Below are 23,548 nucleotides of genomic sequence, written 5' to 3'. Positions count from 1 at the left end.
CCAGGCCACGGGGTGTAGGGAAAAAAAAAAAAAAATGACATGGCTGGAAATACATTTTATATAATTTTGGCACTTAAAATTTAACTTTAAGCATATTCGCTTTTTCTTTTTCAGAAATAGAAAATAGTTTTAAATATTTTTTCATTTCTCCGAGGCTTTGGGGGGGGGGGAGGGGGGGTATATCCCCCTATCCCCCCCATTGTTACGCCTCTGGTTACAATGCAATATATTTTGCTCATCCCAAGGGATCTGGGGCTATAACTTGGAGGAATTTCAGCCTCGCCTTTTTTCCGAGACTTGAGTCAAAGTAGCTCGAACGCATGCTCCTTGTCAATATGTGCTCGATTTTCAAATAAAGGCGAATAGCTAAGAAATAAGTGTATTATGCGATGCACAACAGTGTGCCTGTATGGTTTGAAAATATTGTCGTTTGCATGGCTCTGTGGTGCTACTTATTCATTTTACTATTGATGTACGTGTAAATCTCTTTGCGATATCTTATTTTAAAAACATGTAGTATGTACCGTGCAACGGAATCAGAAAGTAAGTAATTGCTGTTTCGTTAAGGAGGAGAATGTGTTGTCTTATTATTTTGATTTGCAAGAGGTTAGCTCTAATGCATTTTATAGCTGAGTACCAATTGCAGATAAAAATATGCATTTAAATGTTTCCAATTAAATCATCGAAGGCTTAGTTTATTTGTTTTTTATTTCATTTACGTGTACCTAAGAGTGATATCAAATCATTTGAGTATTGTCGGAATACGTAAGAAATTAGTTACTTCAATAGCTATTTCCGATTGATCGGGTAAATTGGTGAATCCATTAAGGAAATTTAAAATAGAAAATTAGAAGCCGGTAAGCAATCAAATACCTTAGTCAGCAATTGAATGACCATAATGATTATTTATTGGATATTTTTTCCTTGCATATAGTTACTTCTCAAAATAGGGAAGTGCACTAGTGTTTCAAGTGCACCAAACACATTTTTTAAATTAGAGTTCAGAATAACATAATGTCGTAAAACCACAGTTTAAATCCTAATAGTGAATACTTGATTCTAGATGACCGTCTGAAATATGGAAAAATTCAAAGGCCGCGAAAACGGGTGTCCATGTTGAATATTGGCCGTGACGTCACAAGGCAGTAGCAGAAGGCAGCTTCTTCACCGTTTAGTTCTACCACTATTATTGCGTAGAAAAATTACAGAATTTGAGGGTATCCGTTTTTTGCTGTCATAAAATATCTTCAGATTATATATTTGGCTGCTTCTCTTTTGAGTAAACGACTTCATCATTGCGTAATATATTAATATTCATTTACGTGTCAACTTCAAGTTTGGAAAGAGTAGTACGAATAGCACATTGAATCTTTAATAAATGCATGATGGCATTTATTTTTCGCTGGGTGCCGTTTATCATGCCAAAACTTTTTTTGTAAGAACCGAGTCAAACTAATAAACCTATTTCAGACGTTTGCTGCAAGACTTATTCGTTACGCCGGCCGGAACGTTCGCCCTTCGCTACTAGAATCATGGGATGTTAGCCTTATTTCCGAGCTGGCTGGTTGTTGCAATGGTTCGCTGTCCAGGATAGGTTCAAGAAAAGATAATCTTGGTTGGGAGAAGGAAAATTCCAACGATTTATATATGGTATACCAAACTTTGATGTATTTATGGTTACTGAATTTATGAATAAGGAGGACAGGTTCAACGCTCCATAGAAATGCGAGACGTTAAGGCTAACAAGGGGAGACCGCGTACCTTGCTGCATATTTTTCAATTAGGGCGTTAGTTAGGCTGTAATTAATTAATTTTCATGCGTTACTTTTTACAAGTTATATATATAAATCCAAAATATCCATTGGGGTAGTGGTAGAGTGCACGAGTCATAAGTAAGATGTTACACGAAGGACTGTGGTTCAAATCTACGTCATGGCAATATTTTTTGTTGCCTTCATTGTGATCATACGGCGTCTAGTTTATCATTAATTATGATTGCAGCAATCATTGACATGAGACAATTTTTTTATCGTCATTATGGCGTTTAGGTATTTTAGCAGTGTCATTACAAACGCCGAGATACGATGACTACAAGGGTTGGTGTGCGCTAAAATGTTAATTTTTTCTTTGCTTATACTGACCAACTTTCACATTAAAAATGAAAACCACTCTTGCAAGAGCACATACCATTAAAGGCTCGCGGCAAGCAACAATATGCGTACAGGCATAATTAATAAGAACACAAAGCGAATATAAAATGCCATATATCTCGAACACTTGTAATTCACATTACTCCAAAGGGAGTTTACTTACTCAGTACATACCTCAGTACCTTGTACTCAGTACCTACCAGTTTACCTCAGTAGCAGTGCTAAAAGAACCATTCTGAAATATAATTTGAACTAACAAATAGGATGAAATAAAAGTTGATAACCCTGGACCGGGCGCGCTGGCGTATGAAATACGTCAATCTTTGAAAACCAAGGATTTCGACATTGTACGTACATTCTGGGCTATAATGGTCTCGTGTATTCTTACAATGTACTTTGACTGCTTATATTGCGAGTTTTCAAAGTTCGAGGTATTGTAGCTAATTTTTTAGATAAGCAAGATGAACCCGTCACCAGTGGAGTACAAATTACGCCGCGCGACCTGCCGTGTACCTTTATATCTTTATCACCTATAAATGTACTAATTTCAACAAATAAAGATCAACTTTAACAAAAATCGTTTGTTATCATATATGCACATATCATGGGCAAAGTACGCATTTTGCCCGGTCGTGTAAAAAAACAGTCGCGCCATAATTCTTTAACCAAACTACTTTCAGTTTATAAATTACGTAGGTCTACGCGGAAGATGCTATATTTTGACTCAACACACTTTCTGATGTGACTGAGGTACCTATTAAGTAAATTATTATAATATAAATATCAATTTGATCTTACAATACCTTCAAATGATCTTCAAAACAGAATATCATCGACAGGTAAGAGTCAGGAGCAGCCTTGAACCATTTATTCCGTATAGCTTGTGCTTAAGGAACGGGAATGAATATCTTCTCCAGGCTTTTGTTTCGACGTCGAGATGAAATTTGGAACAAAAAATCATTTATAATTCTATTTTGAATTCATGTTTTCGGTACTAGACGACATTTTTAGGAAGCAAACTCCACCGATTCCCGGAAACTCTCGCCGCGCTAAAGAAGGCGACGGAATACAGCGATACTCCACTGGTGACTACTGCCTTGTGACGTCACATCTCAATCAAGATGGAGGCACTGTGTTTCAGCGCAACATGAAATTTTCCGACTTTCAAAACGTTTTAAAGTGCATACCCCAGATGCAGAAAATAAAAGTGACTATACCAATGTTTCTTTTTTAGGCTAAACTTTCAAATTCAGCAATAAAAAAAAATTAGTGCACTTCCCTATTAAATGATAATCTACTTTTCAATCTCTTTGTGCAATCTTAATTTGGATCAGTCTTTACTGTGCAGCGAATATTTGCTGTTTTGTTAAGGAAAGAAGCCGAAGATATTGACTTCTTTGTTCATTGTGCATTAGAAATCTAGCCGAGGTAACGTCTTTCGACCTTTAACCGTTTTTTCATCTTCTCCCATAAAATGGCTTCATTCTCAACTCAAGGGTAGAGTTGCATCACAAGGACAAAAAACAGTTAAACGTTTCGTCGGCGTAGTAATGATAAAAAACAAATTAAATATTACAATTTTTAATTTCTCAACAATATATGCATTGATATTGGGAAAAGAGCATATTGCAATGACATGTATTTACGTGTTAAGGCACTCGTAAACGAATTGGAGGGTGACTTTTCCCGTTAATATCAAAGTAATATGCAAATGATATCTTCTCACAGGTATCCTACTGTCTTGTAGATAAGTTCGAAAATGTAATTTTGCTTTTTTACCTAATTTACTTTAAAGAGACCTCAATTTAAAAAAAATATTTTTTCAGTCCTTCACTTTTTCATTAATTTTCTAAGATATATTTATGAATACCATGAAAGAATAAATTAGACTAACTTGTCTTTATGGATTGATTCGGTATTACGTATTTACATTGGAAAATCGTATTTTTTCTTTTCGTAGAGATTTCGAGAATTTTTCCAGATGGACATTTGTTTGCCTGTTCATGTTTCTCCCTAGGTCTCTCTAAGTTTATCCCGATACGAGCTATGTTCAGAAAGTAACCGAGTGTTTTTTTTAAATACATATATTTATTCGTCTAATTTAATGTTTTCAGCTTCAAATAGTCCTAATTAGCATTATTATTTTGCATTTGTGCCAGCGCCTCTTCCAATCCTCGAAACACTTCCTGAACTCGATCTTTGGGATAGCCTTTGGCTCTGTAAACTATTTATTTTATTGTCAACCATGCCTGTGGAACGAAGACCCTTTAATATCCTCTTTACTTTTTGTAAAGAGGAAAAAGGCGTGATTAGCTCCCTACCTAAAAAGTGAAGACCCATCAATCGAGCCGAAAGAAACTACCGACTAAAAATAATCGAAGCACCATAATTGGAATGTGTAAATATTATTTTCACAAGGTAAATAACTTTCTTAAATCTACTTCAAACAGCATGTTTACTCTCCCGCAAAAACTAATGTCTCTGTTGCCACTATTTATAATAATTGATTACTGCAAAACGCTGTAATGCTTTCCACCTCCTTTGCAAAAGTTTTCCTATAATGTTTCGAGTAAAAATACCTTTATCGCTTTGTTGTAGCAGAATTAAAACTTTACGACCGATAACGAAAAACATTATGGCGGGCGTCGATAAGCTTAAGGCGTGTTCTCAGGTGCCCGGATAAGCTATCGACATTTTTCGTTATTGCTTTCGAGAAAATATCGTTAAGCAAGCGTAGAGAAAACCAAGTGTCGTTAGTTAAGATTTTCGATAAGCTAACGACGTAGCAACGTCGATAAGACTTGCTATCGAGTTAGAGAAAGCCCCTTAGTGCGAATATGGAGGCTGTGGCATCGTTACTGTATTGTTTTCGGCCAAAAATTCACGAACAAGCAATAAAGCTCATTAAAACTTATATTAATGGCTGTCACAAAAAATTAAACAATGAATACGGCTGAAAATGTTTAAATATTTCTTGCTTTAAAAAAAAATTGACAATCGGACTCTTCAAACCGGCGAAATTTAAAAACTCCCGTAATTTACTGAACACACCTCATACGCTTGGAATATCCTTTTAATCGATTTCTTACCCTCTTGTGAAGAAGTTCGTCGCTTTATCTACTGCGTTTTATTTTGCGGGTCACTCAAAGTGCGGATCACTTAATACTAAATACTTTTCATGTGTTCTTTGTAGCGTGAGTTTCATCCGGCAGTTTACCTTATGCGACGACAGTCTTTTATTTTGAGGCCCACTCTTAGAATGGTGTAAGGGCCCACTGCATAGATGACCACTTGGTGTCTTGGCGTTCACGTGGCGAGGAGTCATCGTGCACACATCCGTCTCATTTGCAAGCTACATTGTCTGCGACTCAAGGGCTGGACGGGGCGAGCGTCTTTTTTGTCCCGTTGCCGCGTGTTCGAGTGAGCGAAATCCTCCTCCTCCCCCCCACCGCCACGCCGTTTTCCAATGCATTGGGTGGCCGCGTGAAAGTATAATCAGCTATTCTCGCGGGATCGCCCTTCTTCCCATTACGGAATCACATTGCCTGCCTGACCACCCAACCCTCTCCACCTCTAGGACCCCACCTGCCACCTACCTAGTATTATTAAGAATTGGTATCTCTCAGAACGACACTTAAGACGTCATATTAGTAGCCCACTGTATCCAGTGGCGGATCTAGAGAAGGGGTAAGAGAGGGAGTTTATCCACCCCAGGAGTATCCAACTTACACTAGATAAAATCGTAATTTTTGTCTGTTGTCGAATATGTGAAGGAGAGGAGAGACCTGAAAATGCAGTAGGCTAGAGTAGGTAAACGAGCTATTACTCATAAAAGCATTTTTGCTTATTTCGGCATTGTATAACAAGGAATGAAAACGTAATGCATTATGATGCACAAAGGTTAAGAAAAGACTTAGCTGTTTCACAAAATAAAATATATTTGCGACCGGTTTCGATACAGCGTATCATCATCTTATCATCATCATATCAGCGTATCATGCATTATATAAACTTAATATGAGGTTAAATTACTATAAATGTGTACTTATTAATGTTTCTTTTAAAAAATTAATTCTTTGAACAATTAGTAATGAGACAACGTTAAAGTGTCATTAAAAACCTCGAAATTCTTAGCTTTCCTAACCTCCATAACTGCTGGGAGGTTTATAATGAAAGATGATTTGCAATTTTCCACAAAAATAAATTTAATCCAAATTTATTTTTGTGGACAATTGCAAATCATCTTTCATTATGAATCAATTCCACTCCATCTCGCTTGATTCCTCGAATTTTATGCTGGGAGGTTTACCCCCCCCCCCCACGCTCCTAACCTAGCCCCTCCTCCCCTTTGTCCCTATCCTGGATCCGCCACTGACTATATTCCTAGGTCCAATAGAAACGATAAATTAAGGGAGATAATTTGCCGAACGGATAGGTGTTGGAATTAGGTTTTTTCCCGAGAAGTAAAGGACTTAAATCAGTGCTAGGCGGAACTTCGTAAGTACATTTCTTTATATTACGGCTGGTGTCCTCACAACCACACGCCTATTGGGGCGGAGTAGTATGTAGATGAACTTATTACACTAAAACCTGCCCCGAATACACGATTTTTCTATTTATCGACTGGTTACTCTAAATGAGAATAAAATAAAAAGGTAAATTTCCACACAATTTTATTTACAAATTTTTTATTTACCCGGTTTCGACACGTAGTGTCAATCGAAACCGGGTCGGTATTTTGTAAATAAAATTGTGTGGAAATTTACCATTTTATTTTATTCTCATGGATATAAAACATTTCCACCAGATATCGCCGGACACTGTGAATAATGATTACACTAAAGCCTAACATATTACGCAAGTATTCTAAAGTCCGTTTAAAACTTGGTGGTCCCTGCGCGGACGTCGGTTTTGGGCATGGGAGAGTCTATTTTGGGGAAGTAATGTTTATAAAAAAAAGTATTAGGGGTTTTCAGTGATCGCAGGATTCGCAGCAGGATCAAGGGAAAGGTACGAGGGCCGTTTTCTTTCAACCTCCGATGGGTCTTGAATAGAAGACGAAGTGATCGATTGAAAATTATTGCATTGCTAAATGTGGAGCCCACTTGTGGTATCCTTTTGACATAAGCGCCTCGGCGATTGAGGAATTGGTCGTGCTTTTGGACAAGCTTTGCTATACCTTCTTCATTGGATGCTGCCGCCAATGACTTCTTACGAATTTTTCCTTTTCCCCGGAGCTTATCGCCCGTTTGAAAACGCTTCCCTCCCAGCCACACAAAGATGGAAGTCACACGGCACTAAGTCGACGTTGACGTTACACGGCGGGTAATCGAAAATGTTCCATTGAAATTTCTCAAGGAGCAGTTGGGCTGCATCAGTGCTGAGATGACGGACGTAGTCGTGGATCAGAACTGATCAGAACACTTCCAGAATTCAGCATGTCTCCTCTATTGTTTTGGATGGGAATGGACGTAATGTTTCACACTGTTTTACACTCTAGCCACTGTGAATCTGTCGCTCCGCAGTTCAAACTCGGCATGAGAATCAATTGAAGCAGTGTAGTTAATGAGATTGCTACTAACCTTAAACTAAAAACTTATGTCAGAAATGACTTGAGGGTGTGGTATGGTGGACGCGCAATCGCCCAACCTCCGCTGTACCCTAGGCCGGCCCTTATTTTTCAGAATTGCGAAAAGTTATGTTTTCCTGGTCTCAAAATGATCCAAATGAGGTTTATATTCACGTGTTAAAATTTCGTTACTTTAAAATAACGGCAACCCGTGCCCCAAGGGCCCTAAGTACTAAGGACCCTCAATTGGGTTTTTTGGGGCCAAAAAGCGCTATTCATATGTAAAACGTAAAAGTAAAGCCCTTTAGGGCTTTACTTTTACGTTTTAGTAGTTTACGATATGACGTTTTAGTAGTTTACGATAGAAGTATTGTTATGGCAATTAAATTATTTCTAAGGTAAGCACATTTCTTTGGATGCTAGATCTTGCCATCAGGAGCAAAGTCTTTGCCGAGGGAGGGGAGGGGATTGAGGGGAAATCTCTAGTAAGTGGTGCGGGACGTACCTCAGCGGTGCCGCGGTGCGGGGTGGCGCCCTGGGGGGGGATTGCATTACGACGGACGATATCTCCTAAACGCTTAGAGATAGATCAAAACAAACGAAAAATCGGATCTTAAGGGCTTTACTTTTACGTTTTACATAGGAATAGCGCTTTTTGGCCCCAAAAAACTCAATTGAGGGTCCTTAGTACTTAGGGCCCTTGGGGCACGGGTTGCCGTTATTTTAAAGTAACGAAATTTTAACACGTGAATATAAACCTCATTTGGATCATTTTGAGACCAGGAAAACATAACTTTTCGCAATTCTGAAAAATAAGGGCCGGCCTACTGTACCCGCCTGTTGCCTGCATGGTGTTTTTGATGAGGTATCGGAGGTTGAAAAAAAAACTGCCCTCGTATAAAATAGTTGTGCGGCCACCGGTGTCATATGGAAGTGAAACCTGGCCTGTTAAGAAAGCCCACGGAAAGAAAATTGATGAGGCAGAGATGGAAATGCTGAAATGGATGGTGGTAAAACAAGAATATAACCTGCTACTAATACCTGGGTACTCATCGATATGGGAAATATACGGGAAATTAAAATGACCATGGAAAATACGGGAAATCCGCATAGTGCCGAAAAAATCTCTGAGACTGTAAGGTTCCTTTGCTATTATTTTAACCCTTAATTGGTCGCACACCAAAACTTAACGTAAGTATAACTGGTCGCGTCGGGTCATTGTGACCGTAGTTGAGTTATTGCGATTTACAAACATTTTTATCTATACATTTGTGTTACTTTACTGCTACTCAATAAGTAAGTTGTTTAAATATGGTTTGCACATTTTTATCGTTAAATTTGCAGTTAGATACACAATACACATTACAGCAACTATGGCCGATGCATAGAAAACGGTATCAATATGCAGCGAACATATATAGAAGCGTTAATTTTATAAGAGGGAAATATATTGAGCTTTACAACATTTGAAGAAATCAGCCTGTTACATAAAACAGACTAATATAAGACTAAAACAGTACCGGTGGCCCCGACTCCACGGGCCCTGAGGGGGGCCGAGCCCCCTCAAAAATTCGTTATGGTAGTGAGGAAAAAATGTGTTAGGTTTGTCGATTTTCCCCGGAGTGCCCAGATATCGAGATTCGAGTTATCAGGGTTCTAATGTTGATCAGTAGACTCTTCTAAAATGCTTAAAAAACTTAAAACTCACTACTTATAAAATTTCCCGGTGCAAGATCCCCGGTTTGGGCCCCCCCAATATTTTTTGAAAGTCGGTATCCCTGAACACAGCTTCTGGTTTAAGGTGGAAAAAATCTGATACGCTCACGGTCGCGTCGCGTCGGGTCAAAACATCGGTTGCAGCGAAACAAAGCGATACTTTGAAAATCCAACTTTACTCAGCGGTAGAATTACAAGAATTACTAGGCTAGAAAAAATTCAATTTCGAACGGCATTATTTTATTTAAAAAATTTAATTAGAGTTAAATGTGTTCAATGTGACAATTAGGGGTTAAACGTGTTCATTTTGTATTATTCTTGCCTTTATTTGTCCTTTGAAAGACTCTGTAAGCAAATAGACCCACGTTTTAGTCTGGATCATATGATTATTTTTTCCGTCCCTTCAAGGATGTCCATAGCAATCGCCTGAGTGCTCGCTGAAAAATGTACGTATGATGGGATTCCTTATAGCTTTTTCAATCGTCTTTTCTGTCGTTGAAGAGATCGCTGATACCGCCATTCAGCCAGTGGCGGATACAGAAAAAACTCAAGGGGGGAGGGGGCGCAACATATCTTGAGTTGTCTTTACTTTTATCGTAATAAAAGATCACAGCCAAAGTATAAGAAAATTTTATTTAAAGTGATTATAAATATGTAAAAGACAATGCCATCTTATGATATAAAAAAGCTACAATTGTGGTTTTGCGATGTTCGGCAATACGGGCGGACCCGCAAGGGGGGGGGGGGGGGGGGGCGCGCGCCTCCTGCGCCCCCCATCTGTATCCGCCACTGCATTCAGCCAATCGGAACGCAAGGCCGCAAACAGCGATTTTAACACCGCGATCGGAATTCAATGCAATGAGAGTGGTAAACATAACGCAACCTCGACCGCAGAAAGTTACTGGGCTCTATTACAGTTATTTCGGATTAAAATAATCAATTACAAGAACAAAGTACAGATTTTAAAAAGTAATCATAAAAATTACAGTTGCAATTACTTCGTGTAAGATTGTCCACTGTAGAGACCATCTGGCAACTGTCAAATGTTGCAGTAAAAATGTGGAATAATTTAGTATAATAATAGTAATCATATTTTGTACCATCATGACTTGGCTATAGCATAAGAGTGACTGAACCAAAACAAGCGAATAGGGTGGTTTCCTATTATTTTTTTATTGCCAAAATCGAAAGATTATTACTCCTGGAGTACGAATTTCACACTTTTAGATTTTTACATGACGATATCTATTTTTCGCGATTAAATGAAAAGTGAAAATTTTCAAGCGCGCGAAAACGCGACGCGTAAGTATGAATGCCGGGAAATCTCTCCGTGTGACGTATTTCTCGTTCCCGCTGCCGCCCTGTGAGGTGACCTTGAGGCGAGTTGAGCGCTGATACGACGCAGGCTGCTAGCGGGTAGCTGAGTACCCTGCTGGCTGGTAGCGCTTGGCTTAAATAAGGATTATTAATACCTTATCAAATGAAGAAAACTTTCCGATCTTAGCCAGTTTTAATAAGTGATTATTAAGACATGTTTCCCTGAGCTCTGCACCTCATGCATGCATTGGTAATCACAGACGATGTATAACTCCTATCTTCTCGTATGAAACTAGGTCCCTGTGACGTCACGTGGAGTGGCATCGCATGGGCGCCAATCTGGCCCTTTTCAAATGAGGATAAAAATGGACCATTGCCATTCGTCTAAACCGGTATTTCTAAAACGAAATAATTTGTATATTATGAATACACTAATGGTGTGTAACGAATCGCAATCAATGCCTTTCGTTTTCTTTGATGAGGGAAACTACCCTATTATGGTACTCAGGGACTAGAAGTTATCTGTATGGCTAGTGCCTCGTTCAGATTACGATCGTTCCAGCAATCGTTGGAACTATCGTGCATTCACGCAACGATGGTTAAAATCCGTGCTGCCCTTAGTGCTGACATCTAAAGTGAACGAGGAATTGACTGTTAGCAAAGCTGTTTAGGCATGCAGGGTCAATATATTACCGTGCTCAACGTGTATTTAACAAATAATTTTTCTTCCGCCTGTATTCTTCCTTGCTTGGTGAAATTCATGAAAAAATAGAGCGAAGGGAGCTTCACGAACTTTTCGTCTTTCTCTTGTCGCTTCCTTTTCCGGTCTCCCAGTGTCTAACCATCGTTAAGTGGCAACGTTCGGACTACGGTAACTATTGTCAGAACATGCATTCACACTGCTAGTTCGGCCAACTATCCTTATGACGATCGCTCATACAATCGTAATTTGAACGAGACATAGGCAAATCAATGAAATCAGTAAAGTAATCGTCGATAACGAGCAAGTAATGATTACAACCAAGGTAACGATTCCTCTTTCACGGTAGAGGATAAATTATGCCTCTTTCAGATTACGACCACTTGCCTTAATTTGACGCGTTTTGTAATTAATTCTTAATTTTCTCTGCTATTGCTCTGAGAAACGTGTCTTAACATGGGATAATTTGCATAAGAGGGGCAGGGGCGTTGCATAATAAGGTATTGCATAATAAGAGGGGCAGGGGCGGATCCAGGATTTCTTTCCGGGGGGGGGGGGGGGGGGGGGCACAAGCAAGGCCGTATCCAGGATTTTGTTCAGGGGGGGGGGGGGGGCAAGGATACCTCGTAATAGAAAACGAACGCAATGATAATGGGACCGTATTAAAAATCTTGCATATTTTTTTAGAGTCTGGGGGGGGGGGGGTAGGGGGCTGGTGCCCTCGTGCCCCCCCCCCTAGATCCGCCTATGCAGGGGGGAAAAAACAGGGAAGGATATGCACTCACTGCCTACCTTAATCTGCGATGGCTGCGTAATGCTGCGTTGCTGGTGCGCCGATGCCGCTGTTGTGACTGATGTGTCCTCCGCTGGTTGGATGGCACCTTTCTGGTGATGCTCCTCGCTGATGAGTGCTGGTGGTCCTCTGCTTTGAAGACCCCGATTCGAGTGCTTTCCGGGAAATGCCTCGTGTTGATGTAATCATTTCTTTCCTTATCTTGACCTCGTTTAATTTATGTTAAAATATTTCTTGGAGTGTAGGTCAACGTATGTTACGCAAAAAAGTTATAGCCAACGTTTCTGTTTATTTTAAACCATCATCAGAGCTTAATTCTGATATGTTGACCATTGACTGATTAACATACGTTGACTTACACTCCAAGAAATATTTTAACATGATGCTGTAATCTTGCGCCGATGCACAAAGATTCCGAATATGCTTTGGCGATCACTGGTGCGATCCGGCCCGAAGGACCATAAATGCTCGCGCAGTCCGGCTCGTGGTGAACCAGGATATGTGCACGCGGGGACGTGTGTCTTAGGTTATGCTTAATAAAGGGCGAGGACACCTTTAATCGAATTCGCTTTATTTCGCGTGCGACTTCCGGCGAAGGGCACGCCAAAACTCCGCGTCCACACGCTCCCGGCTTTCGTAAAACATTGATTGACACCCAGGGGGAAAGGAGCAGACTTGCGTAAAAATCCATATAGTTTCTTAAAAATTTCTGGGGGAGGACCCCCGAAAACCCCGGTAAGAAGGGCCCCATCATGAACCCCATCCGAGGGACCCCAATCATCCCAGACCACTCATTACTGTATTACATTCTAGGCAGTACATGCGTCTCATTTTTTTTTGTTTACGGCTGTCATTCAATTAAAAGCCTAGTGTGGCGTCACAATCGCATTTAGCGACCGTCCGTTTTGATTGGCTGAAATATAGTTCGAGCGATGGCTTCAGCAGCGGTAAAATGGGACGTGCCGAATGATGGGGAAAGGGATAAAATTTCCATCCCTGGAACCATCACGGAAAATAATTGTGTGAAACCATAGAGCTTCTATGCTTCGATACTCTATGTGTGAAACGGTCATATTTTCCGCCATCATTGAAGCAATCGCTCGGATGAGACGGAAAAAATGATCGTGTAATTGAAGCTTTAACACACCGCCACACGCGTAGATATTGTTGCGGCTGTTAGGGTAGGATAGGCCCGTAACTACTGTCGGCGTCAAAATGATGTGCCGCTGTTATTTCCAAATTTATATCTGGGCTTAAGTGCATGCTAACATGATGAATAATATGTCATTTTAAAGAAAATTTCATTCTAAATTCTGCTTTATTTTTCGTTTTACGAAAAAGTAAACAATGAACGGGGGATGAAGGGAAGTGGGAGTATATGGGGAATTCCTCCCAGCTGAAGGGGTGTTTGGGAATTATGGAAATTGCGATTTTCATAGGCTAATGATGGCTTTACGCTAATACTTTGACAAAGAAGACACAAATATGCCCTAAGTTTAAAACTCATTTGTAATTAAATTCGTAATAGTGGGTAAATTTACCAGAAAATATTACTAAATATTTTTGTGCAAAGTGGTAACCTCCAAAATTTTCGATTTTATCTAGTGAATGTCTTTTGAAGGTAACAAGCTGAAATTTATGTGGAAATGAATTTTCTTAATCATTTTATAGTTTGGTATAAAAGTGACCCAGTAATTCACCAATTGTATCAGTCGCATAATTTTTACAAATAACTTGTCAAACTTGTCAGTTTCATCACTAAATGAGAGATTTAGGTTAATTGCATAGGTTGAATGTTCAAACATGATCTACGTGATGTAAATAATTTAGGCTTTATTCAGATTTTAGATGAATATGATGTATATAATCTGGCTTTTGAAATATTTTCTATGGATCTATAGAATTAATCTAATTATTCAGGGAAATTCAGTAATAATTTTAAAATGCAAATTTAATGTGAAATGTTATGAATGAAATTTGAAATCTAGATTTAACTGGGATTTTAAATTCAGTGCTGTGAGCATGATAAAGTGAAAATGTTTCTACAAACGAATTGGGTTCTTGTCAGGGTATAAAAATTATGACTTTTTGAATGAGTTTATTTGCATTTTTATTATTTTTAGGACTATGCATCCAATATTGATGTGATGCCTTATTATATTTTGATCAAACGTTATGTCACCCGCAAGACTTCTTATATTATTTGTATCTCATTTTAGGTATTGGCTGTATTAAAGAGAAATAAGACTGGCACTGATCCATGCCGTGGACTTTATAACCGCTGCTCTGTTAAAAGAATTAAACCGGTAATAATTTGTGTTCTTTATTTAGATAATAATTAAGGCATTTTTCTATTGTTTTAGTTTGTAGGTTTTTTGTATCGTTTTTTAATTATTTTGTTTCAGTTGTGCTGTAAAAGTATTTCTATGAAACAATGATAAAAATTGTGTACTGAAGGTATTCTTATGTTTTTTTTGTTGATGAATATCTGTTAACTTTTACAGCTACCTAAAAATTGTCCATCTGCTGAACATGCTTTGGAAGTACACAGCAGTGTTAGAAACCAGTCCAGTTGTTCCTTAGTTTGTTTGGTAATGTGTATATACATCATCTTAAAATTTCATGATCTGTTTTTTTTTAATTTTAAATTCGACAATCATTTATTGACTTTATTTGTTCAATATTTTCTTTTAGATGAATTCATCTCCTTGCTTAATGGAGTGTAGTTGTGTTTATGACTCCATCGTTGAGAAGAAAGGTACGTATGTTTTGCATTCTTTGAAATCATCCTTAATAGTAAGCATAACTTATATTAAAAAAAAGACCAAATAAGGCTCAGTTTGGTCAGAATAAACATTTAATGCCTCCTTTACTTGATTGGAGGTAACTACATGAATTTTTTTCAGCATATTTAACGCTATCAGTGCACAAGGTTTCTCTTTAACCATTGCTATCTTCTGTCTGCTGCATTACTTCTGCTTAAAAATATTCATAATTTTGTGCTGTATAAAATAGAATGTGAGAGGATCATTTTGATTTTAATCCTTCCTTGAAATATGGATTTTCTATTAATCATCTATGCTTGCATTGAAAATTATGAATCAGTTCTTACTTTATTATTCATTACAGCTACATCATTCTAATTTTTTTATCTAATTTATTTTATCTGCACAGAACCAGTGCCAAAAAATCTTTGGTATATTACTGATGTTGGTCTGCACTGTCAAGATCTTAAACTCAGGGACCTGGAGGTGACTGCTTATATATCCTGGAAGATCCAAAGTGCTGTTGACTTCAGTGGTGAATTATTTCCTTCAAAAAATATTTTTTCTGTCCAATCTCCAAGTGACTCACTCTTGGAAGCGACAGGAACGTCATTGTGGAATGAAGAAAATAATACTTCAATGGATCCATTTCCTGTGACTTCTCCACCAGGCCAATTTTCTGTCCAGATATGGCGTGAGAATTCTAGCAAATGGGAAGAAGTTGGCAATGTAAGCTAGGTTATTTCATTTTCTCATTGTGATTGAGCTTTTGACTTAGCTGGAAAATATTACCCTGGAAATAGTTATATAAGTAGGTAATTACCTATTACGTATCGTCTTTTTACAATTTACAGTCAAGTAACGTATGTTACTTGACTGTAAATTGTAATGAGACGATTGGTATGCCAATATCTCACCAAGCATTTATTAAACTAAATATACAGGTTGTTTGAAAAAAAATGTCCAATGCTTTGAGAAGTGCTTATCCAGCAAAAAATGAAAATATAACAAGCCTTTATCGAGAAATACACTTGCTCATAGCAGCTGAAGATGTTTGGTCCGAACTCGCATATTTTCTTTAAACTGCAATACAGTTGTTCTAAGGATATGATAAACCTGTCATCCATTTATAGGAGATGCTCAATGTGACATCCGTCTATGACAATTCATCCCTCATGCATAAATAACCTATTTGCATCTTTTTTCCTAATGTCTCATACAGTTCTTACCACAAATGTTAAATGGGGCTCACTATCATCAATTTTTTGTTAATGTCTTACCTGCCTTTATGGAGGATGTGTCATGTTAGCGATGGCAGGAGAAGTGGCTTATGCATGATAGCATACCAGCACGTTTCCTTCGTAATATACATGCGTGAAAATTTCACTCTGGCATTTGAGGACTTCTAGATTGGTCGGGGAGGCCCCAAACCTTGGTGTCCCTATCCCCAGACCCCAATCCCCCACATATTGGGCGGAATCAAAGGGATCAGGGCCCAAGGGGAGTGGACCCTGGGCCACCCACTAAACCATGAGCCTTCTGCCAATATAGAGGTAAATCTCACAAAATCTGAAAAAAAAACAGAAAACCATTGTGCATGAGGGGATTAAAAGTGAAGGTTAAAATTGAAAGGTTGTATTTCGGTTAACATGTAGTCTTTAACATTGGCATTAATTGCTACACCTTGAAACAGTGGGCCTCCTGGCCTCCCAACAAAATGGTCTCCGGGCCACCCACATCCTAAATCCGGCCCCGCCTAGATTTTTGTTTATCAATTGAAGGCAATAGTTTATGCCACCCCAGTTAAGGATATGCAGACACTGTCTTCAAAGCATGCGAGAATTTACGGAAAGAATTTCCAAGAGTGTGTGATACTATATGTTGAAGAGCAGAGGGATGCATTGCCATGGACGGACTTGACATTGAGCACCTTCTATGAATGTATGTCAAGCTGAACATATCCTAAGAACAAGGGCATATATACATCTTCAGCCACAACGAACTGGTGTACATAACTCAGAAAATACCTATGTTTGCATTTCTGGACCAAGGTTTGGTGAAATTTTTTTCTTTTTGTTTTGCTCGTTATTACCGCCTCTCAAAGCATTGGACACTTTTTTTTGAATTCTCTGTATATAAAGGTGTCATTTTCAGTTACATATTTTATTTTTTATTTCTGCTACTACATAATCCTAGGAATTGATGTTTGCTATTAGTACTTATTTCAGCTTATTTTTTGTCAAATCTGGAATTTCTTTATCGTCTATTTATTAATTGTCAATCTATTTATATCTTTTATCCTTTTCTTAGACAAATATGACAATTATGAAGCTGGATCATCTCAGTCCAAATTCATCTTTTAAAGTTCGGGTTCAAGGATTAGATATTAATCGGTCAAAAATAGGGGAGAATGCTGTGAGTCAATGGATTAGGACAACTGAAGGTATTATTAAATAATAATGTGAAAAATATTGACATAATTTAAAAAGGCTCAGTTATTCACACTGGGAAAATAAATTAACTTGTTAAAGTCTTATTTTATTTTAAATTATTAGTTGGTTTAAATATCATTTAATTAAAATATCTCTAATTAGCTTGTCTATTTTCGGTTCATTTATAGGTATTCATCAGGGATGGTTGGATAGAATACATCAGATCCAAATATCCACAGATATTGCTATTTACCTGATACATAATTAAATTGGATTCAAATTCACTAAAATAATGAGATCTGGATCGAAAAATTTAATTGATGGAGATTGGACATTTAATTATCCAATATTCTAATTAATTAATTACTTGAGTAAGCATTCAATAAGTTAAATATGAAATTATATAAAATAAATGCTGTACACGTCTTTTGCTATTGAAAACATTCACCTGGACTGGTAATTGAACCAGGGGCCGCATTCTGTATTTCATCGGTACCGTACCGATCTGTTTCCCTTTCAAGCCCACCGACTGGACTTCATTCCGTACCTACAACGGTTTCCGTACCGACGATGGCACTTTCAGCGATTCTGTAAGGTCGTCGGTTTCAAACCAGTTGGTACGATTCCCCTTCCTTCCCAAACAGGGAAAATCCGAATATATCCGAAGTTAGAAGTCATCTAGCGTGTTACCACCAATGAAAGAAGGGTAAAAACAAGTGAAGACTCATTGGCACAGTTTGTTGTCGTCATTCTCAATCTTTTTATTTGCGGAAATTATGACTTATTGCTATATTAAGATAATCGATATTGGATTAGTTGTTAACAATGCATATATAATGTGTGGTAGTAATGCTGCACCTACAGAATCGAAAGAAACAATATTACAACATCACAATAAAGTTCATATGTGATGGAGATTGTTGTTGCTGGAATGAATTATTGAACCTATCCTTGAGATCGTAGTTTCTTTTTTTTAAATATTGGTTCCGTATATTGCTATTTATTCATGATTTGGTAATATAGTTGTCATTAAGTAAGTTCCGTCTAAATGTTATCAACGGAAGGTTATGCCATTGGCACCGTAGCTGACAAAAATCATGGAACGTCAACGTATATATACATAGGATAACTATTACTATTGCATATACTATAGGATTCAAAAGCAAATGTAAATGTTATATTACAGGAACAAGTTAGGAAATTGTTATAAAAATATGGAGCTGGGTGTAATTAAAAGAAGTGTAATGACGAGGAAGTAAAGAAATTGTGAAATACATATGTATAAGTTGCGCATTCCAAGTGAGAGAAAATGATAATATTGCGGCAAACCTCATACTTATTAACAAATATCTTCTTTCATTGTCAAGGGAATCAATGGCTGACGATAATATGAAATATAGTTGCCTATTACTAATGAAAGAAGCTGATACCGTTGTGGCAAACTTCATACTTAAATAAAAAGATCTTATTTCTATGCCAAGAGAAACGCCAAATGATGATTGAGTGAAATAATAGTTGCCTATTCAGAGTGATATAAAGTGATAACATTGCGGCAAAACATATATTTAATCAAAAATATCTTTTTTTATGTCAAAGGAGCAAATAAATGATATGATAGAGAGAAATAAATCCTATTACAAGCGAGTGAAAGTGGTAACATAAATGAGAGAAAGTCATTATATGTTAGCAAACCTCATGTTTATTAACCAATATTTTATATTTCTGTCAAGGTAATCAATATAGATGGTGACACAGTGAATTATGAAGGCGTATTCGATGGGCAGAAAAAGATAACATTGCAGCAAACCTCATTATTTACTCGGTGATGAGGTAAAAACAAAATAAAACGTACAATGTGCACCGGGGAGTTCATGAAACCCACTAGTCGGTGGCCGTACCGACACCTTTTTGCTGTCGGTATGGCTACCGACAATCTCCCGTCCTCACGTCGGAGCCGCACCGATCGGGTTCGTACAGAATCGCACCACTGCTTGCAGGGAGTCGGTGTGACGTCACACCCGACGAATCGGTGCCGCATCGATCGGTTTGGAGTTACAGAATACGGCCCCAGGTTCCTTTAGCTTTAATCCTTTCTAATCCAGAGCTGCTTATGGGAAAAATTAAATTTCAAGACTTCTCATGCAAAAAAGTAAAAATTTCTACTCTATCATAATTAGTGAGGCAGCTACATATTTCAACATTAAACTTCACAGCACAAAAGAACAAGTAGTTTAAATTTTCCAGGGTAGCGCTGAAAATATATAAATTCTGGATGCTACTTGGAAGCAACATTGGGTTATGATGGGTTAAGAGTCAATGGACAGACTATTGCACTATCCAGATTCTTTGATGACCATGTCAATTCACCAAAGTACATGGTGCTTATTGTTAGGGGAATTTTTTTCACAGTCCAAGGGAATATTTTCCTATTCTAGAGGTTTTAGTATGTGGTTCTTTTCCATGCAAGCAATCCTAAGTTCTTCCACCTGTTAGCCTTGGATGAATTTTTAATTTTTTTTCTAAAGAATGCTGAACCATAGTAATAGATTGGAGAATGATCACTGATCACCAAATATCCTTGAATCAATGATTATTCAACTGCTAATCTTAAATACCACTGACAATAAGTTTTTAGTTGTAGATAGTGGAACTTATCTTAAAATTTTCAGCTCATGTGAAGCCAAAAATGGTCAAAAACATAAAGGTTGGAAATATGTATCCTGCAAAGGCCAAAGTTACGAACAAGAAGAACAAACAAGAAAAACTTGAAATGTACGAACAAAGTCAAAAACAAGAAGAGTGGAAGCTAAATGTGGAAGTACTTTGGGAGCCCAATGAAGGTTATTACTTAAATCTATTTTCTGGTATTCTTTGAATCACTTATCTAGGAGACATGAAAAGCGAGTTAGTTAACACTTTCAGTGTGGGTGTGAATTTTGAATTCATAGTCAATGGCAAACATATTATTTCCCTAATTTCATGTTCAAAAGACTGATTACTGTAAAATTACCTCATATAATCATATTTCTACGAAAAAAACATTTTTCTTAAAAAAAATTCCTTTACTTCTTAAGCAGTCATTCGCCATAGCTTATATGTATTATCTTACATATATTTATATCTTTGCCAAGAATGACTCCTTCCATAGCGAGTTCTCTTGATGTTGCAAGGACGAAAAGAAAACCCCACCCAGCGGTGACAGGGTGGGGGAATCAAAAGAACCGTCCTAGGCCCCGTGATGGTATAAGCAGTCATTTGCCATGGGCTAGGAGGTGGCATGACTGCTTGAGAAGTCATCTGCATGGAAAACATTTATTCTTATACTATTTATGCATCATTTACTTGAGAATGCTTGGACCTCATTATTTTTAATTTTGTTTTGCAGACATGTCATGCAGTTATAATTTGGCTTGGTTTTATGCTTCGGGAAACGGTGTGAAATCCATAAGGCCGGTAATAAAATAAGTAATCACTTTCTCAAAGCACTGTGTGCAACAAGTAACTTTGTAAGCAGTCATGAAACACAGACGCAAATTCACACCAAGGATTAAATCTGCCACGAAAAAATCATTTGGCTTAGCCCCAACAAAGCCTCAATGAAATTTTAAAAAATATTTTAAATTATTGCCTAGTTTTGACATATGACCCTTGCTGTAATGATTTCAGGTGGGATTACGAGTTTCAAAGTGGTGTAAAATGTATTTCCTAGCTTGTCATTTTTCAAAAATTTTCCCGCACTGTAGTTGCCTGGTGGGGGGTCACCCCCTCCCCAGGCTTTCCTTTTAAAGCATATTCCTAGTTACACTACTGCTACCAGTTACACCACCAAACCTTGGCAATCATTATACTGCCAGTAACACCATTTAGGCTTGGTGTACCTTAATGGCCGCAATTGGGAGATGCCGGTGCGAATCCGGGGTAAGACAAAGGATTTTTTTCACGGCAAATTTATCCTTGGTGTAATCTATTCATGACTATTATTTTAAGTATGTAGTGAAATCTAAATTCTGGAACACATCTAATCATACATAAATATTGTAAACAACCTGGAAAATAAACTATAAGTTGAGCCACTCTGGTCTGGCATTCTATGATCAGAAGGGCAAGTCGGTAACTCCCCGAAAATGGGAGAAAGGAGATTCGTGAAGTGCCTGTGCGAGAGTTGTCGCCTGCCCCAAGTCTCTAGCGCGTCCCGCCGGAGAAAGGAGACTATTTGCCACCTGGGAGAGTAGTAGTCTCCCGACCCAAGTCTGTAAGCCCCCTCAAGCGCCTTCCGGCACCCCAGACGGGCGCTTCAGCTACTTCCCCTCAAGAGCCCGACGTATCTCTTTCTCCCATGGAGAAATTGCGTATCTCGACAGTGTTTTGTTGTATTTTCTCAATATGGCAAGTTTTCTTTCAAACCATAGAATATTATTGCTCGTTTATGAGGTGCATTTAAGAGAAGTGGGGCAATTAACAGAAGGGAGAAATTGGTGCGGGATATTAATAAACCGTTTGAGGCGAGGGAGGAAGATTTCCGGCCGCATTCGCGGAGAAGGTTGTCCTATCCGTCCTTCGATGGTCCGATTCTCTTCCTGCTGAAAATCCATCGCCAATACTTAGCTGGAAAGCCTCAATAACAGACAAAAACACTGCAATCCTATGAAATAACAATAATCTGTAGCTCTGCATTCTTTTCGTGTAAGTAGCGGGATTTAGAAAGCTAATGCTAATTCAGAGAGCGCAAGAAAAGCACTTTTTTAAATAATGGAAAATAACTTCTAAGCAGTTTCCTATGAAAAGCAATAGATAGTTAATGAAACACTAAGACATGTCCTTATTGTTAAAAGAAACTCATTCCATGACAATGTAACAAGAGTTTCACCATTTCATTGTTTCACGAATACGACTGCTCAGCAAAACCGTCTGTCTGCACACAACATGTGAGATCGCGAATCGGTTCCGCTGTCAACACATACACAAGCTATAAATGTACTTCAATAATAAATGAATATCCACAAACTAAATACTAGCACACACCGTAAATATAAAGTGAGACATAGGCAATTAAAATAATAAAAAACTGGAAATCACTTCCACTCTTTTATTCATCACGAACAACTTACAATCACTGAGCTCGTTAGGATGAAAACAATTATTTATTCACTGATTTAAAGCCAGAAATTAGCCCAAAAAAAGTGGCACAGGTGACTTTTCTCACTATTATTCGTTAATATACAAGAAAAAGAAACTTCACACACAGCTTTGATCTTGATAGCTTGATCGTGAAATGTCAATGTACCTACGAAGAACAACGGAGGTGAACACGCCACTGACAATGTTTACATTGCTGTCAGACATTAATCGATATGGTAAGAGCACTGTTTACAATTCAATCACGATGGAGCCCTGATAATTACAACTCTTAGCCGATGTTTTTCAACCTTTCCAAACTTTGTAAATTGCAACCACTGGCACTGTGATTATCAGCAGAAGATTAAAGGGAGTTGTCACGTTGACATTAACACAATTTTGGCACAAAAGATGTTTGTAGAAATTTCCAAGCAGCGAGCAAAATCTGTGTTCACATTTGAAATATACTCTTAATTTTCAACTTTGGTGAGGCTGTAATTGATATGAAATGAAGAATTTTACATGGTGACAAGCAAAATTTACCGGCACTTGAATTTAGCCTTGCAACCCTTGCAAGCGAGGAATCACTGTGCGTGGTCAAAAAAGTAGTCCCGACTTTAGTAAGTCATAATGAGGTTATTATGCATTCAATTTAGAAAATATTTGCATCCCTGAGTTTGACATAAAATTAAAAACATTTTAAAATTGCACACGATTAATTTTTCTATAAATCAAGCTCCAATATCAGATTCGCCATAGAAATTTTTCATACTACCTACTCATCGGAGCGAGTTGTCTCCCATCCGGTCGGGAGAAACAGTTCTCTCTACCGAGTGACAGACTTGGGTCGGGAGACAGTTTTGGGCGAGAACTCTTTCTCCCAAACGAGGTGCCCCAAGTTACAGACTTGCCCTCCTGGAAACTCTATTATGTGGCTTGTTTTACATGGGCAGATTTTAGTTCACAGTTTTCCTCATTGTGGTGCTGTTAT

General features: G+C 38.1%; 1 protein-coding gene across 1 annotated transcript in view; it reads left to right on the top strand.

Moving 5' to 3' along the window:
- The window catches only part of LOC124157146, a 119,808-nt gene that overhangs the window by 51,727 nt on the left and 44,533 nt on the right, over positions 1 to 23,548 (top strand). The window contains exons 2-8 of the mRNA XM_046531646.1: positions 14,465 to 14,551; positions 14,750 to 14,836; positions 14,940 to 15,003; positions 15,420 to 15,739; positions 17,321 to 17,453; positions 20,112 to 20,282; positions 20,828 to 20,895. Of these exons, the coding sequence (XP_046387602.1) occupies positions 14,465 to 14,551; positions 14,750 to 14,836; positions 14,940 to 15,003; positions 15,420 to 15,739; positions 17,321 to 17,453; positions 20,112 to 20,282; positions 20,828 to 20,895 (930 nt within the window). The remainder of the gene's footprint in view (positions 1 to 14,464; positions 14,552 to 14,749; positions 14,837 to 14,939; positions 15,004 to 15,419; positions 15,740 to 17,320; positions 17,454 to 20,111; positions 20,283 to 20,827; positions 20,896 to 23,548) is intronic.

Source organism: Ischnura elegans, chromosome 4 (assembly GCF_921293095.1).
Source record: "Ischnura elegans chromosome 4, ioIscEleg1.1, whole genome shotgun sequence".
NCBI lineage: Eukaryota > Metazoa > Arthropoda > Insecta > Odonata > Coenagrionidae > Ischnura > Ischnura elegans.
Note: the sequence above shows the minus strand (reverse complement) of the source record. Positions and strands in the feature narration are given on the sequence as shown.